This window comes from Apis mellifera, linkage group LG3 (genome assembly GCF_003254395.2).
Source record: "Apis mellifera strain DH4 linkage group LG3, Amel_HAv3.1, whole genome shotgun sequence".
Taxonomy (NCBI): domain Eukaryota; kingdom Metazoa; phylum Arthropoda; class Insecta; order Hymenoptera; family Apidae; genus Apis; species Apis mellifera.
The window spans coordinates 3295327-3309464 of record NC_037640.1 but is presented as its reverse complement, the minus strand read 5'-3'; the positions used below and the strand labels follow the sequence as shown (position 1 = coordinate 3309464).

The following is a 14138-nucleotide window of genomic DNA, read 5'->3' as shown; positions in this document are numbered from 1 at the left end:
TTATTGGAAGGATTTTTAAAATGAAGAGAATAATAATAATATGAAAATAAAGAACAAAAAGAATTAATCTTATCTTAAAAAAAATCATCTATTAAATATATTGCATCATTGTGCATACAATACTTATAAAAATAAAAATCTATAAATCTATAAATCATTGATTTATTTAACATAAGTAAAATTTTTTAAAATGTTCTCATGTTTTTATATTAAATTCGGAAATACTTGAAGTTCGGAAACTCACAAAATATTTCAAAGTGACAAATATTATTGAGATTTATAAAATATATTTAGATACCTCGTTTTATAGGTTTTGGTGCGATTGAAACTTTAGTCGGTTTACAAAGATCTATAACACATGGATCATCAAGGGGAGAATGTGTACATATAGCTGAAGATGGTACAAGAAGTGCAAGAGATATTTCTACGTTACAAGCTTCCATCCAAACTTGATGAGACAATAGAACTGTAGTTTTCAATCTGAAGTCATTTTGTTCTATATTTTGTAATCGTAAATCTGATTGACGCGGTAATAATAATTGTACTTGTTGATCAGGATGCCTCAATTTAATGCGTAATATATTAGGATCTCGTAAATTTAATATTTTTGCTGTCAATGGAATTCCTAATAGAAGACCTCCTGTAAATTTCAATGCAGCATCTGCATCGCCTCTGGGTTCTTCTATAATTGCTCTACAAAATCGAGTGGATACTGATGGTCTAGGAAGACGTTCTTCTCCTTGTGCTGCTGGTGTTAAAAGTAATGGTAAAAGCATTCGTGTTAGAGAACCCGGTTTTACATCAGCTAAAGTTGGAATTTGATGTACAAGAGCTCTAGAAAAGGATGGCAATTTTGCAGTATCTTGAGGTAGAGTATCAGTTTCAGATAAAAAGTGACGTGCGAGTGGAAGAGCACTTCTTCCTGTCACACTTCTTGTTACTCGAATTAATTCTACTGCTAATGCTTTTAACCATACATCATTGGCTAATATGATTTCGTTCTCACCTAATCCACTGAATAATCGTTGTAATCTGTAACATTTATATAAATTATTAATAAATAAATTTTTATTTTTAGGTATAATAAATATAAATATATTTAAACATACTTTTGAGTATTTTGAAGAAGAACTGAAACATTAGTAGTTGTGTTTGGCAATGGACTTGCCGATACCGAGTTTGTTGATGATATTGAAAATTCTTTTAATACTGATTTCAAAAGTAGCAAACATTTTATATATAAAACAGTAAAACGTGCGGCTCCTTCCATACGATGATCCATTTCCGCTAAACGATCTAAATCAACAGCTGCAGCCTCTAAGAGTTGCGTATGAACTCTACCACCAGGTCTTGCATTTTCTACACCAGTAACTACTTTTTCTAGAAATTCTTTTCCACGTTCAGTTTCCTCATCAGTTTTATCTTCTTTTCCAAAGTCTGGTCCACTCGTTATGGTTGGTCGTAATCGAGGAACTAAATGTGGCATGGTATCGCGCAAATAATGATAATGTTTAGATGCATGTTCTGTAAAAAGAGCATGCATGCTTGGACAATGTAATGCAGCATTAAAAATCAAAACTAGTACACTTGCATCTATATTTGTAGTTAAGAATATTAAAAATAATGCAAATATATTTTATATTTTATAAAGAAAATTATTAAAAGGATACAAGAAGGTTCATCAACATCTGGCTCTGGTGTATCAAAGAATGGATGTCGTCCAAGAAGTTGAGGTACTAAAGGCAATGTTAAATATGGATGTGATGCTCCCAATGCTGCTAAACAATTTCTAATACTTTCTTTATCTTGTGGATAACGACTTAAATTATCAAGTAAACGATTTACACACATATGAAGGCAATTTCTTGTAGCAAGCCGACTAGCCGCCAAAGTAGCATGTAAACCTTCTCGTACTTCACCTGAAAAATCTTCCAGTGCTCCTAAGATTGTTTCTAACTGATCTTCACGAAGCGTTACGCTTGCAGATATTTTTCTTAATGATTCAATAGCTCTTAATCGAACATCTTGAATTTCATCATTAAACATATCAACCATAAAATCCAATGAAATTCTAGCTATATTTGGTTGTTCTAAGGATAAAGTGCAAAGTGCTTCAACTGCAGCTGTTCTTACCTAAATAAATTTATTTATTTCAATTATTTAAAATACAAATTATATAATAAAAAAATAAATAATAATAATACCTCCAGAAATTCATCTTCCAAACCATGAATAAATGCTCCACATGATCCACTTTTTTCTTCTACTTCTGGTCTATCTGCTTCTACAACTTTTTGTTTTTTATCTAATGCTTGTTCTATATATCGTTTTGATACACCTTTCATTGTTCCTAGAAGAGACATTGCTGAAGCTCGAACTCTTGGTGATAAGTCACCCATAAGACTACAAATTTGGGAAAATGCACAATCTACCATACGTATATCTTCTCCATCTGATCCTACAATGATACTATAAAATAATGAGATATTGAGAATATGAATATGATAATTAACAACAAAAATAATAACTAAAAAATTATCAATTATTGCTTACTTTTCAGGATATTCTCTGCCTAAAAGCCATATTAGTTTAAGAACAGTTCTACGAACTATTTCATAATCATCTCTAAGTGCAGTACAAGCTTCTCCAAAAAAGGTTGCTGGTAATCTACAACTTCTATAAGAATGAAGTTCAGCCATTGTCTCAAATGCTTGTGCACGTACTCTTGGATCTTGAGAGTGTGCATAATTGCTGACAAGTGCTAAAGTATCATCAGTAGCATTTGCAGTTAAATATCTTCCAATGATAGAAAGACAACGTGTCTGTACACCATGCCAAGTATCAGGTAAATGATCACGAGCAATCTTCAATACAAGGCTTCTACAATTGAATGAATCAATTATCTTATATTTTATGAATTTTAATAATATAAAATAACAATAATTTCTTTATAATATATAATTTTTTAATTTTATTATATTATAATATATAAAAATATATAATACCTATGATAATCTCCCAGTTTTAATAATGTTGCTAAGCCTTGACTTTTTACTCTATGGGATTCTTCATTTCTTAAAAGTTCAGCAGTTTCATTAACAATTCTTGTCTTTTCTAATGAATCATTTGTTACTTCTCCTAATTCTGCAAATATCCATAGTATTTTAGCACGAACTGCAGCTTCTGTTTCTATAGTAAATCTTTCTGATAATTTTTTTACTACAGAAGGAACATCTTCTGAAGAGATATATGCAATTGTATCAGATATACGAACAAGAAGTTGTAAAGCATCATTGCCACATTTACATTTTTCAAGACACTCAATATAAGCTAATGCTGAACTTCCTTCTGTTCCATTTTTACTGCCTGAATTTGATATAAGCCGTAATGTTCTTAATCTTTTTAATGGTGGTTCATTTACAACCTATAAAATATATATTTAAATAAAATTTTTTTATTAAATTTCTTTTGAATAAGAAATTTAAATTACCTGACTCTGATTAAATTCTGCTAAAACTCTTTTCTTCATTAATGCTGCCATTTTTAAAATATTTTACATTTATTTGTAAAAAATATATAATTATGGCTATATTATAATAATATTTAATATATATGCATCTATAGAGATTACATTTATATTTTATATTATTTTATATTATAACAAATAAAAATATTAATAACTTCTTTTTTAAAGCTTATTTAATATTAGAAATACATATTTACATCATAAATTTTATATATAATGAACTTAAAAAATGTTTCTAAAAATTACGAGGTTACACTATCAGCTGATTAAGTTATTCAATTCATCTATATTTTTAATATCGAAATATATATAATTAAATAATTTATTTCATATCAATTTTTATCAAAAAAAAATTAATATTATTAATATAAGATATATATTATTAATATAAAAGATATATAAAAAATATATATAAAAAATAATAAAATTATATTTTCTAATACAATTTTTATTTTATTTTATTTTAAAATAAAATTATATAATTATTTAAAGTATAGGAATTATTTCTATTAAATATTATTTTTTAAGATAGTATAATATATTGTTTTTTTAAATTTTTTTTATGTCTTGTATATTGATTACATGATTATTTATGTTATATAAATAAAATATTGTACTATTAATATTTATTATAATGTAAAAATTCAAAGAAATAAACATTTATATTTTTGGTCATTATTTTTTAAATGAATAATATTAAATGGACAATTGACAGATCTGTCAAATTGACAAGTTTGTTTGGCACTAACATGGCTGCCGGGATCAATAGAAAACTGTCATGATACGTTTTATCCATGTTCATTGGCATTATTAGATTTTCTAAAATGTATTGTACGAACATTTTCTTGTGAAAATGAATATTTTTTAAATTCTTATAAAATTTTATTTATATTTTTATGAAAATGTCTTAATTTTAATTTATAATGATAGGTGAAAGTGTTCTGAATAACTGTTGACCCGTGAAACGAAAGTGATCATAACAATGTAATTCAGCATTAAAAAAATAATAATCTTTTTAATGATCGATTCGAAATCATACATATTATAAGAGTTCCTATTTTGTATGAACATCGTAATGTATTTATCTTAAAAATATTATTTAATAATATTAAAATATATTTAATATGTTTACATGATTGTTATTTCATATTTAATTCGCAAGAAGACTTTTTATACAATTTATTTGAATATTTTTCAATCTTAATAGTGAAAAAATTGGTGTTAATCAGGGAAACAATTAAGTTTCCAATAGATGATATATTAATATGGATATTTTTGAATTTATTTGTGTATCTGTGATTACATTTATGTGTGGTATAATATGTACAATTGTATTGGAATTTTATTTCTTCAAAAAATTTTTGGAGCAAGCACCTTTAGCAAATTCACCAAAAAAATCACTTCACCATGACAAGGCTCAATTACCTAAAGAATTACTTGAAAAAATTCAAGATGAAAAAACAAATTCCATAAATATATCACGTCAGGGTATGTGTCAAGGCAATGAAAACTTGGCAATAAATTTAACATTACAATTTCTATTCAATGAACTTAGAAATGCTGAGAGAGTACGTCTTTGGTTATACAGAAAATTAAATAATGAATTCAAAGAATTATTAACTCAATCTACTACTGGAAAATTATTGGACAGTGTACAGGTAAATTATTGTTTAAATTATTATTTGATATTCATATGTTAAATATAAATATATAATATATATATATATATTTTTTTTTTCAGTTAAGAGATTTAAATTTAGGTTCACAATTTCCCACAATAAAAGGTTTAGAAGTTGCAGATTCAAAAATAGATGCTGATACAGGATTATTGGAGACATTGGATTTATCTTTAGATTTACATTATTCTGGAAATTTTCAATTATCAATAGATGTTAAAATGTTATTGGGAAAAACTGCTTATATGGCTTTACAAGGTATATTAATAATTTGAACAAATTATTATAAGTATATTTTTTGATCTTTATGATTCAATGTTTATGTAATTTATAATATTTTTTTTCAGTGAAACGTATCAGTGGTAGAGCTAGATTACAATTTACACGTGTCCCATATACTCATTGGTCTTTAAGTTTCTATTCAGATCCTATACTTGAATTGGAAGTGCAATCCCAATTTCAAGGTCGTCAATTACAACCACAAATTATTTCTTTAATCACAGGACAAATTCGGAGAGCAGTACGGAGGAAGCACACGCTACCTCGTTATAAAATGCGTTACAAACCATTTTTCCGCAGATTAAACGATGAAGCCGTAGATTTATCCGAGGTAAAATATTTCTTGATTCATTATAAAAATTGAAAAATAATATATCTAACAAATATTTAAAAACTTTTATTCAGGTTGCTAATATGCAATTAATACCAGGTTACTTGGAAGTATCATTGGTTGAAATAACTAGATTAAATCTTGGACCTAATATACTTAATGCAGAGGATAGATCACAAGTTGAAATATATTGTACAATAAGCATAGATTCAACACCTTGGGTATATTTAACTCAATATACTGGCGTTCCTTATATGGTGTTGGATTTAATTATTAGTAAAGTTGGGTCACAGCAACTTGGTGTAGTATTTAAACAAGAATTTGTGCCAGAAATAGGTCATACATGTGTATTAGTTGAAACTATAATAGTTGGAAGTCCTGCTGCAATTGCTGAGATGAAGAAAGGGGATATTTTAATAGCAGTAGATGGTAAAAAAGTATCTAACATGAATCAAGTAGCTAAATTTGTAAAAAGTGCTGTACAAAGACGTTTTATCATAAGGGTTGAAAGAAAATATTCTAAAACAGATTTAGACAAGCAAACTAGTATGAAATTGGATAGTGAAAAAATATCTGCAGAAAGAGGAGATAAGAAAACATTAAAAATTGATTCCATATCAAATAAGGGAGATACACCCAGTGCAGAAGATAGCAAAATCAAATTTGAAACTCAAATTAAATTTTCGGATTTAAAAGATTATGAAAATGAAATTGCTGATAAATTAGAAATGGGTAATAAATTTTTTAGAAGAAGAAAAAGCAGTGCACATACTGATGATACTGCTCAAACACCAGATACTACACCTTCCAGAAAAATTTCGACTACTTCAAATCAATCAATATCGAGTAATTCTCAATTTTGTTTTAATGATAGTTATGTAACAAATATATCAGATTTGTATTATACTACTAAAGAAAAGGAATATGCTTCTTTAATTACTTTTGAGGAAACTAGAACTTTTCAAATTGATTCAGAACTTCAGTACTTAAATATTGGAGTGTGGGGTCGTGTAAGAGGAGGAGAAATTCATCCAAAATTATTAGGATATATTAATGTTCCCATGAAATTAATTTTAGCACAATGCTATACATCCTCAACTGGGCATTATCTTAAATGTCATGCTTTGTTACCACCCGATAGTGGTATGTATTAATTTTATTAAATATAATTTTTAATATTATTATTATCTATTTTATATTAATTTTATATGCTATATTTTATAAGCTTCCTTGACGACAGTTCATCCAAAACTACAAGGTTATTCAGGATTTGATCCCACACTTTGTTATGGTGATATTCTGTTATCTTATATATGGGAATCCAATTATTCAAATCGTCATATGCTTGATATGGGGAAAAAAGAAAATATAGAAGCTATTAAAACACAACCATCTTTGAGTGAAGAAATTATTGAAAAAAAAATGCATGATTTTATTAGAACTCATTTTCATAGAGCAACACATTGCGATTTTTGTACAAAAAAGGTCGATGTTTTTATAATTATTTTTATTTTTTTTTTTAAAAATGTTTTATATTGAATAACAAAATTTATATGTTTATATAGATTTGGCTAAAAGATGCCGTACAGTGCAGAGATTGTGGTATGGTATGTCATAAAAAATGCGAAGTCCGATGTCAAGCATCGGGAATGTGTGGAGCCGAAAGTATAACAACAATGGCATTAGAAGCGGATGAAATAGAGCCTACTCTTATCGGAGAATCGGGTCCAGAAATTTCACTAACCAGTTGTGAAGATACTGTACAGGTACTCAAGACGTAATAAAAATTTTTATTACATGAGAATGGTATTGTCAACTTAATGAAACTTTCAAATATTAAACTTTAAAATCGCAATGAATGTATATCTTGTTGACAATTCCATAAAACGAATATTCTTATTCGTTTTTTTTCATTGTGATTTATACAATGTCACTTTTTAAAAATAATAATTATAATTAAGATAACTTAGAATTTAAAGTTAAATTTCTGGATTGAAGTTTATTGACATATGTGATATATACATACATAATTTATATTTTTATTAAAAAAAATTGTATATTAATTTTGAAAGATTTTGTTATTCAACTGTGGTTAGAATGAAATTTTAAAAAAGAAATATTATAAAATTACAATTACTATACATATCTACGCTTTATTAGTGATATTTAATTGTACAGTATGCAATGCTGTAATCAAGGAATTGCAAATTTTGGGCAATTAATGTATACTTGAAATATCTAGAGTATTCTTGGTATTTTGTACATAGGGAAACAACTGTTAAGTGTGATTCACTTTATTGTTGGCAATAAAATTGATCATCTGCATAATAGGGAGGTGAAGGTTTTTTGTAGGTTTGCACCTTAACACCTTGCTTCTAATGTATTTATGAGTTTTGTAAGTGAATAGATTATTTGCTTTATTATTGTCTAATAAACTAATTTAACCTTTTACATATTAAATAATCAAGAGCGAGATTGAGGGCACGATTGTTTGTATGTTTTGTTTTTCTTTCTTTTATCGGTTTTTATAATTAGATAAATAAAATTATTAATAAATTTGAAATCCATTGATCAATTAATCAGGGTGCAACTATGATGGCCATGAAGGCTAGTATAGCTAATACTCTATTGGGCCTGAAGAAGGCTGGAAGTACCAGTTGCTTGGCCCCACCGGCTTCCGGTACTGGTTTGGCATCTAGAAGTCTTCCCCCAAGTCCCTGTGCATCCCGCAAGGTAGAATTTAATAACACAAATTTGTTCAGTTGGAACAGAGAAGGATTATATTGATCATTTTGCTAATAATTGTTATATTAGCTATTAATTTTGATGTTTATGAATTGCGATTAAATCAAAATATAATTTCAGGCCTTCTCTGCTCTATTTCTATTCTTTGTCCTATTCTTTTATATATACCAGCAATTGTAGGGGGCAGAAAACACGCTTATGATTATATTGATTGTGATTTTAAAGCTTATATTATTTGATTCGCGTTCAATCTTTCGTGCAACGTTTTGAAAACTCTTATACGAGCTTTTACTTTCCACTGCAAACGGCTATATTTTTTGTTTCTTATGGCACTAACTGTTGAAATAACAGATATGCAAATGCACATTGAGCCATCATGCTTATTATATAAAATATCGTTGTATTGATGCTGCATAATTATTACAATTTCTAATAGTGCAATAAACGATGCTTTCTTTACACCTTTATTATCATATCAATCGAAGGTAGGTGCATTTATTTCATAGGGACAAGATCTAAAAATCGAATATTATGCTCCAGAATGTATCTGATCAAATTATTGAAACATTTAGAATTCATTGGTCGGAGGCTTGGGCATAAGTCCTGATCTTTTGGAGGGTGCTGAGCCAAGTGTGGCAGCTCCTCTAGTAGCAGGGGATTTGGATGATGGTCTTATGTCTAGGGCTAAAGATACCGGCAAGTTTCTGTACAAAAATTTGGAGCCTCAAGAACGTGTTGAAAAGATTAATATTATGGTAAAGATAAAAATGAATTTTATAGATATAAATGAAATACAAATATTATATTTAATCGTTTTTTTTTCAATATAGATGGGAAAGCTTAAAACTGCGCTCGATGCCGAAACTACCTCAAGATTAGAATTATCACAAAGTGGAGAAATGGACAGTATTAAATTGATTGCACAGAGTGATTTACGTGTGCAAGCACTGAGTGTCTTATTATTGCATTATTGTGCCGGATTACAACACGCGCAAGAAGTATTAGATCGATCTCAAAAAAACAAGGAATCTTAATAGATTTAGGTTTTATGAGAAGAAGCTAAGATATATTATACATACATTCTTTCACTTCTTACATTCAAATTTACTTATTTCATTTTACTTCAATTTAAACTTAATATTGATCGAATCATTGATCGTATTTGAACAATTATAATTCCGTTCAGGGATCTATAATATATTTATAATATATAATATATTTATAATTGTATGTATTATATGCGTGTTTCGAAATTTCTCTTTAAATGGTGCAGCGATATTCATGTTAATAGGCCTCGAGATAATACTCGTAAATTTTACCGTGATACTTTCATAGTTTACCAGAGAACACCAAAAATTAAGACTTGTATTTACAGATTTTACGTATATTTGTAGAGAACAGAGTACAATATATACCAACTGTGTTTACGCTTAGAATATTTTCAGCGGTTTAGGTAAATAATTATAGAACGATTAAAATAATAAATACGGGAAAATAGTGTCTTGAGTTTAAGCATAAGGTAATGGGCAATTAGGTACTTAATTATAGCATATAGCTTTACAGAATAGATATTATTCTCTTCAATAATAATATATAGTGATTTAAGATCAATTATTAAACTCAAACATTCCAGAATAGATTTTCTTTTTTTTTTTTATTGTTTTATTGATCTAGTAAACTAGCTTCAATGAAATGCATGAATTGCAACTAATTTATCAAGTATTAAAATAGTAGAATATTATCTACACAAGAGTATGAATAAAAATACATGATAAATATAGAATTCCATCCATAGATAACACTACATCATAATATCGATGTAGCGTAGTTTTGATGAGATATTGCAATTCATTGTTAGTGTGTAAAATGAATATAAAAAAAAAATTAATATAGAAAGATAATATTAATATATTGTTGAACGAGTGTTCAGTAATAATTTTTATTTGTATCATTTCAGGATAATAATTATCAAGAGTTGTTTCCCATGTAATTATTTTCTCTTGAAACATATTATTATTCCAAGCAATGCTATAAGTATTGAAAATATTTCATTCGTCCAACGAAAAAAAATATATATATATACGAATAAAAGCGAAATTGAATTGATAGCTCGTCTATAGTTACTGGCGACGTTTCCGTTCGTTCAAGCTACGTAAAACATCCGAATTCTCGGTATAAATATGAAAATACTCGAAAAACGGAGACGCAATAATCTGCACAAAGAGATCTACGTCAGAGCCAAAGATTTTATAGGGCCAACGTTCGCGGTCAAACGGTGACGTTTGACCAAAGATTTTCTGCTCATTATCAATCGCGTGTTGCTGAAATGCACCGTAAAAGTACGAGAGAAAAAAAAAAATAGCCTGTAATATAAAAAACTTGGAGCGATTTGGATTTTATTTGTTTTCTCTCTCTTTTTTCATTTTATTTGCGAATCAAGGAACAATTCCAAACCACCAACGCATATCCATGTGATTCCTTTCGCGCACGGCTTTTCCCAGCGTTCATAAAAGTTTGTTGCGCGGATTATTCGTGGAACACGATGTTTCTTTCTGTCATGTGTTGGCAGATCACAGTTGGCGTAAACTCAGAATCTTAACTGGATTGTAAAATTGCGCGTCCTTTTGGAAATACTAAGTCGTTAAATTTAAAAAAAAGGACAAAAAATAAACATATCGATGTTCCGTTTCTATTATTGAGATCGAAATTACGAAATTAAAATGGATGGATTAAGAATGAATTGGACTTGGGCGCAGACTGGGTTAAGAGACATTATGAAAAATCTTCTTTACACTGGTACATATGTACATATATATTGTAATATGTATGTATAGAGAATGGATAGAGATGTATAGAGGAAAAAAATGAAATCGCGTGAAGGCAATAGAGAAGGAGAGGGCATACACGTGCACGGATCGCGTGCATCGATCTTGCGCGATGTAGCGTGGCTTTTATCTCGCGTATGTTCATGCAAGAGTCAATACGAATACGACGACTAAGAAGTCATGGGGGATTTTGGCCCGCAAATCTATTCTCGTCCATGAAATGCACGCGCAGTATCCTCTGGCCACGTGCCAAACATACCGAAGAATCGTATAAACATTTTATCCCTGTTGGGATACTAGGCTCTACGATGAATGGAGAGCAAAAAAAATCTCCTATCAAGAAAAAAAGAGATCCTTTCGCACATTTATTCGCGATTGCTTTCGAGATGATAGAGATAGATTCGATGTACTTTCTTCTCTTTTTTTTTTTTTCTCTTTTTTCTTTTTGCTGTTAAATGAGAACATTCGACACGATCGGTAACGATGAGTCAGAAAGATTTCGTTTTTTTCAGAATACCGTGCGATTGTATGAATATGAGATTCTTTCGAGAGAAAGGAGTAGAAATATATTGTTTTAATGTAGCGAAAATGTGAATACGTTTCTCGATCTCGCGATGTCAGCCAACACGCGTACTCAATGTTCTCCTTCCTTTCTGAAAAAGTAAAATGTTTGCCAGTTCTTCCAGATGCTCATCGCTGTTTATTATCGCGGCGATAATATTATAGCGACGATGTACGTGTCTATATGCAGCCTCCTCTTTTAAATCTTGTCACTTAAGAAATGATCAATTGTATTGTACACTTTGATTCGAATATTTTTTTTACCAAGGAAAATGTTCAATATTGTTTTTTATCAGAAAAAACTAAAACAAATTTCTATCATTAAATATAAGACAAAATAACAAGAATATAATTTGGTTGATCAATTTTATATTTTTATAACCCCATATTATAAAAAATTTTTTTTTTTCAATGATTTGATGAATTTAACACAATCAAATTGTGCCACAATCCAATTGTCAAGTGGGACATTTTTGTATCGTGCCGTTTCCAAAAAAATGAAAAAAAAAGAAAATATCTGAGAAATCCGCTGGAAAAGATCGATCTGATAGCTAATAATGAGCATTTGCAATGGCGCAGTAGGCATCGTGCCGAACGAATGGTTCGTCGTATTTTTGACCTTGGTTTTGGACGACGTGAATATTTCGCGAACACGAATGAAAAGGTGAACGGAACTACTCGAACAAAGATTTGACCGAACTAAAAGCGGGATAGAAATATATTTTTAAAACGATTATTTTTTGCTAGTTTCGCTCGCTTCCTCGTTCGCACGAGCTGCGCCACTAATTGCACATTTATATAACGACACGATCAAATATATATATATATATATAATCTATGTATACTATATATACATAGGAAAAATAAAACGAATAAAATATCCAGAAGATCGAATCGAAGAATCGTCCAGTAGAGGCAGTTGTATAATAATTTCTTAATCCACTGTACAATTTTTTTTTTTTTCCTCCACTTCCTTTTTATATCGATTTTGATTTTGGTAAAGATAAACAAGCTCAAATTTATTTTATAAAATATTCTATTCTCGTCTGAAATTAAAACTCGATGTAGATTTAGCAGTTATACAATGGCTAAAAAAAAAAAAAAAAAAATATTTGTACGTACTCTTATTTTATATAATATCAAATTTTTCTTTATCGAGTAAAAGTATCATTGAATTATACGAAATTCAATAAATTTGTATTTTAATTAATCAATATGCTGCAATATATGTTTAAACACTAATATGCAAATTGTTTTTTTACAGGCAATATAATGCAAAACAATTTGTATTTTTTATGTCGCTCATAAAAATTCATCATATGAATTTAAATAAAGATATAAATACAATTTTTTCTGAAAAAAGATATATCATATCTTCGAAGTAAATATAAACAATATATCAAATTGAATTGAATTTCAAGTTGTATACAAAATAATATTATAAAAGTGAATGATAAAAGTATGAATGAATATAATTAGCAAATATCTTAAGAAACATACAAAAAGAAAAAAGAATTATTAAGAAACTATACAACAAAAAATTCAAACAATTTGAAAAACGTATATAAGAATATATACAATGATAAATTAATTAATTTCTATACTCACGAAACCGACATTACTTTCCCACCGACCCGATATCGTAATTGCATAAGAGGATTCGGGCGTATGGATAAGTGTGGTAAGTATAAAAAAATGAAAAATCGTATCGCCGCTATATTCCTACGATATCTAAACATTCTAACGTGTTTCATGAATTATAGATGAAAGAAACTTGGAATTAATTAAAAAAAGGCGAAAGAGAAATAGAATTTGGAAGCTCGTAATCGAGCTCGTCGGCAGGAAATAAATCATGCCGACGCTTTCCAAACTTACACGCACGAAATCTAGGTCCCTTTCGAGTGCAGCCACGATCAAAAGAATCTCATCTCCGTGCAATTAGATGAGTCATCCGCGAGAACTTGTGCGTCGAATATTACGCTTCTCCCTGCGTACAGGTCCCTTCCTGTTTCCGTCAATCTTAATTCGCAGATTTACTCCGTCGTGTGCCGCGTGTAGCAGAAAGACCTTCGAGTAGTTGCATTTATCTGCCTATTTCTGTACTGAAGGAATACTTCAATGCCGCGTTCAACGCAATTCGACTCTTAAACGCGGAAAAGTCCACCAAGTTTCGATCCGACGAAAAGATCCGTTTG

General features: G+C 29.2%; 2 protein-coding genes and 1 long non-coding RNA gene across 6 annotated transcripts; 1 reads left to right on the top strand and 2 right to left on the bottom strand.

The window, feature by feature from the left end:
* Nucleotides 1-148: 148 nt before the first annotated feature.
* Nucleotides 149-3786, bottom strand: LOC551396 (integrator complex subunit 4). Its single transcript, XM_623790.5, has 7 exons — nucleotides 3491-3786; nucleotides 3006-3424; nucleotides 2554-2880; nucleotides 2205-2469; nucleotides 1671-2133; nucleotides 1110-1593; nucleotides 149-1032 (listed from the first exon to the last, which is right to left on the bottom strand). Exons 1-7 carry the CDS (start codon nucleotides 3539-3541, stop codon nucleotides 291-293), a joined length of 2751 nt encoding a protein of 916 aa, XP_623793.2. The 5' UTR covers nucleotides 3542-3786; the 3' UTR covers nucleotides 149-290.
* A 404-nt stretch (nucleotides 3787-4190) lies between these two features.
* LOC551430 (PDZ domain-containing protein 8) lies at nucleotides 4191-10445 on the top strand. 4 transcript variants are annotated; one of them, XM_026439850.1, is made up of 9 exons: nucleotides 4191-5184; nucleotides 5268-5460; nucleotides 5550-5812; nucleotides 5887-6955; nucleotides 7038-7297; nucleotides 7378-7578; nucleotides 8396-8545; nucleotides 9130-9312; nucleotides 9388-10445. In XM_026439850.1, exons 1-9 carry the CDS (start codon nucleotides 4792-4794, stop codon nucleotides 9589-9591), a joined length of 2916 nt encoding a protein of 971 aa, XP_026295635.1. In that variant the 5' UTR covers nucleotides 4191-4791; the 3' UTR covers nucleotides 9592-10445. The 4 variants fall into 4 exon arrangements, with proteins under 4 accessions (XP_026295635.1, XP_026295637.1, XP_026295636.1 ...); XM_026439852.1 differs by lacking the exon at nucleotides 9388-10445 and adding an exon at nucleotides 8994-9042 and having other exon boundaries at nucleotides 9130-9305; XM_026439851.1 differs by lacking the exon at nucleotides 8396-8545 and having other exon boundaries at nucleotides 4192-5184.
* A 1346-nt stretch (nucleotides 10446-11791) lies between these two features.
* LOC102655173 lies at nucleotides 11792-13245 on the bottom strand. The gene is made up of 2 exons (XR_003304448.1): nucleotides 13066-13245; nucleotides 11792-12989 (listed from the first exon to the last, which is right to left on the bottom strand). It is a non-coding gene; the product is annotated as an uncharacterized LOC102655173 (long non-coding RNA).
* Between the last annotated feature and the right edge of the window lie 893 nt (nucleotides 13246-14138).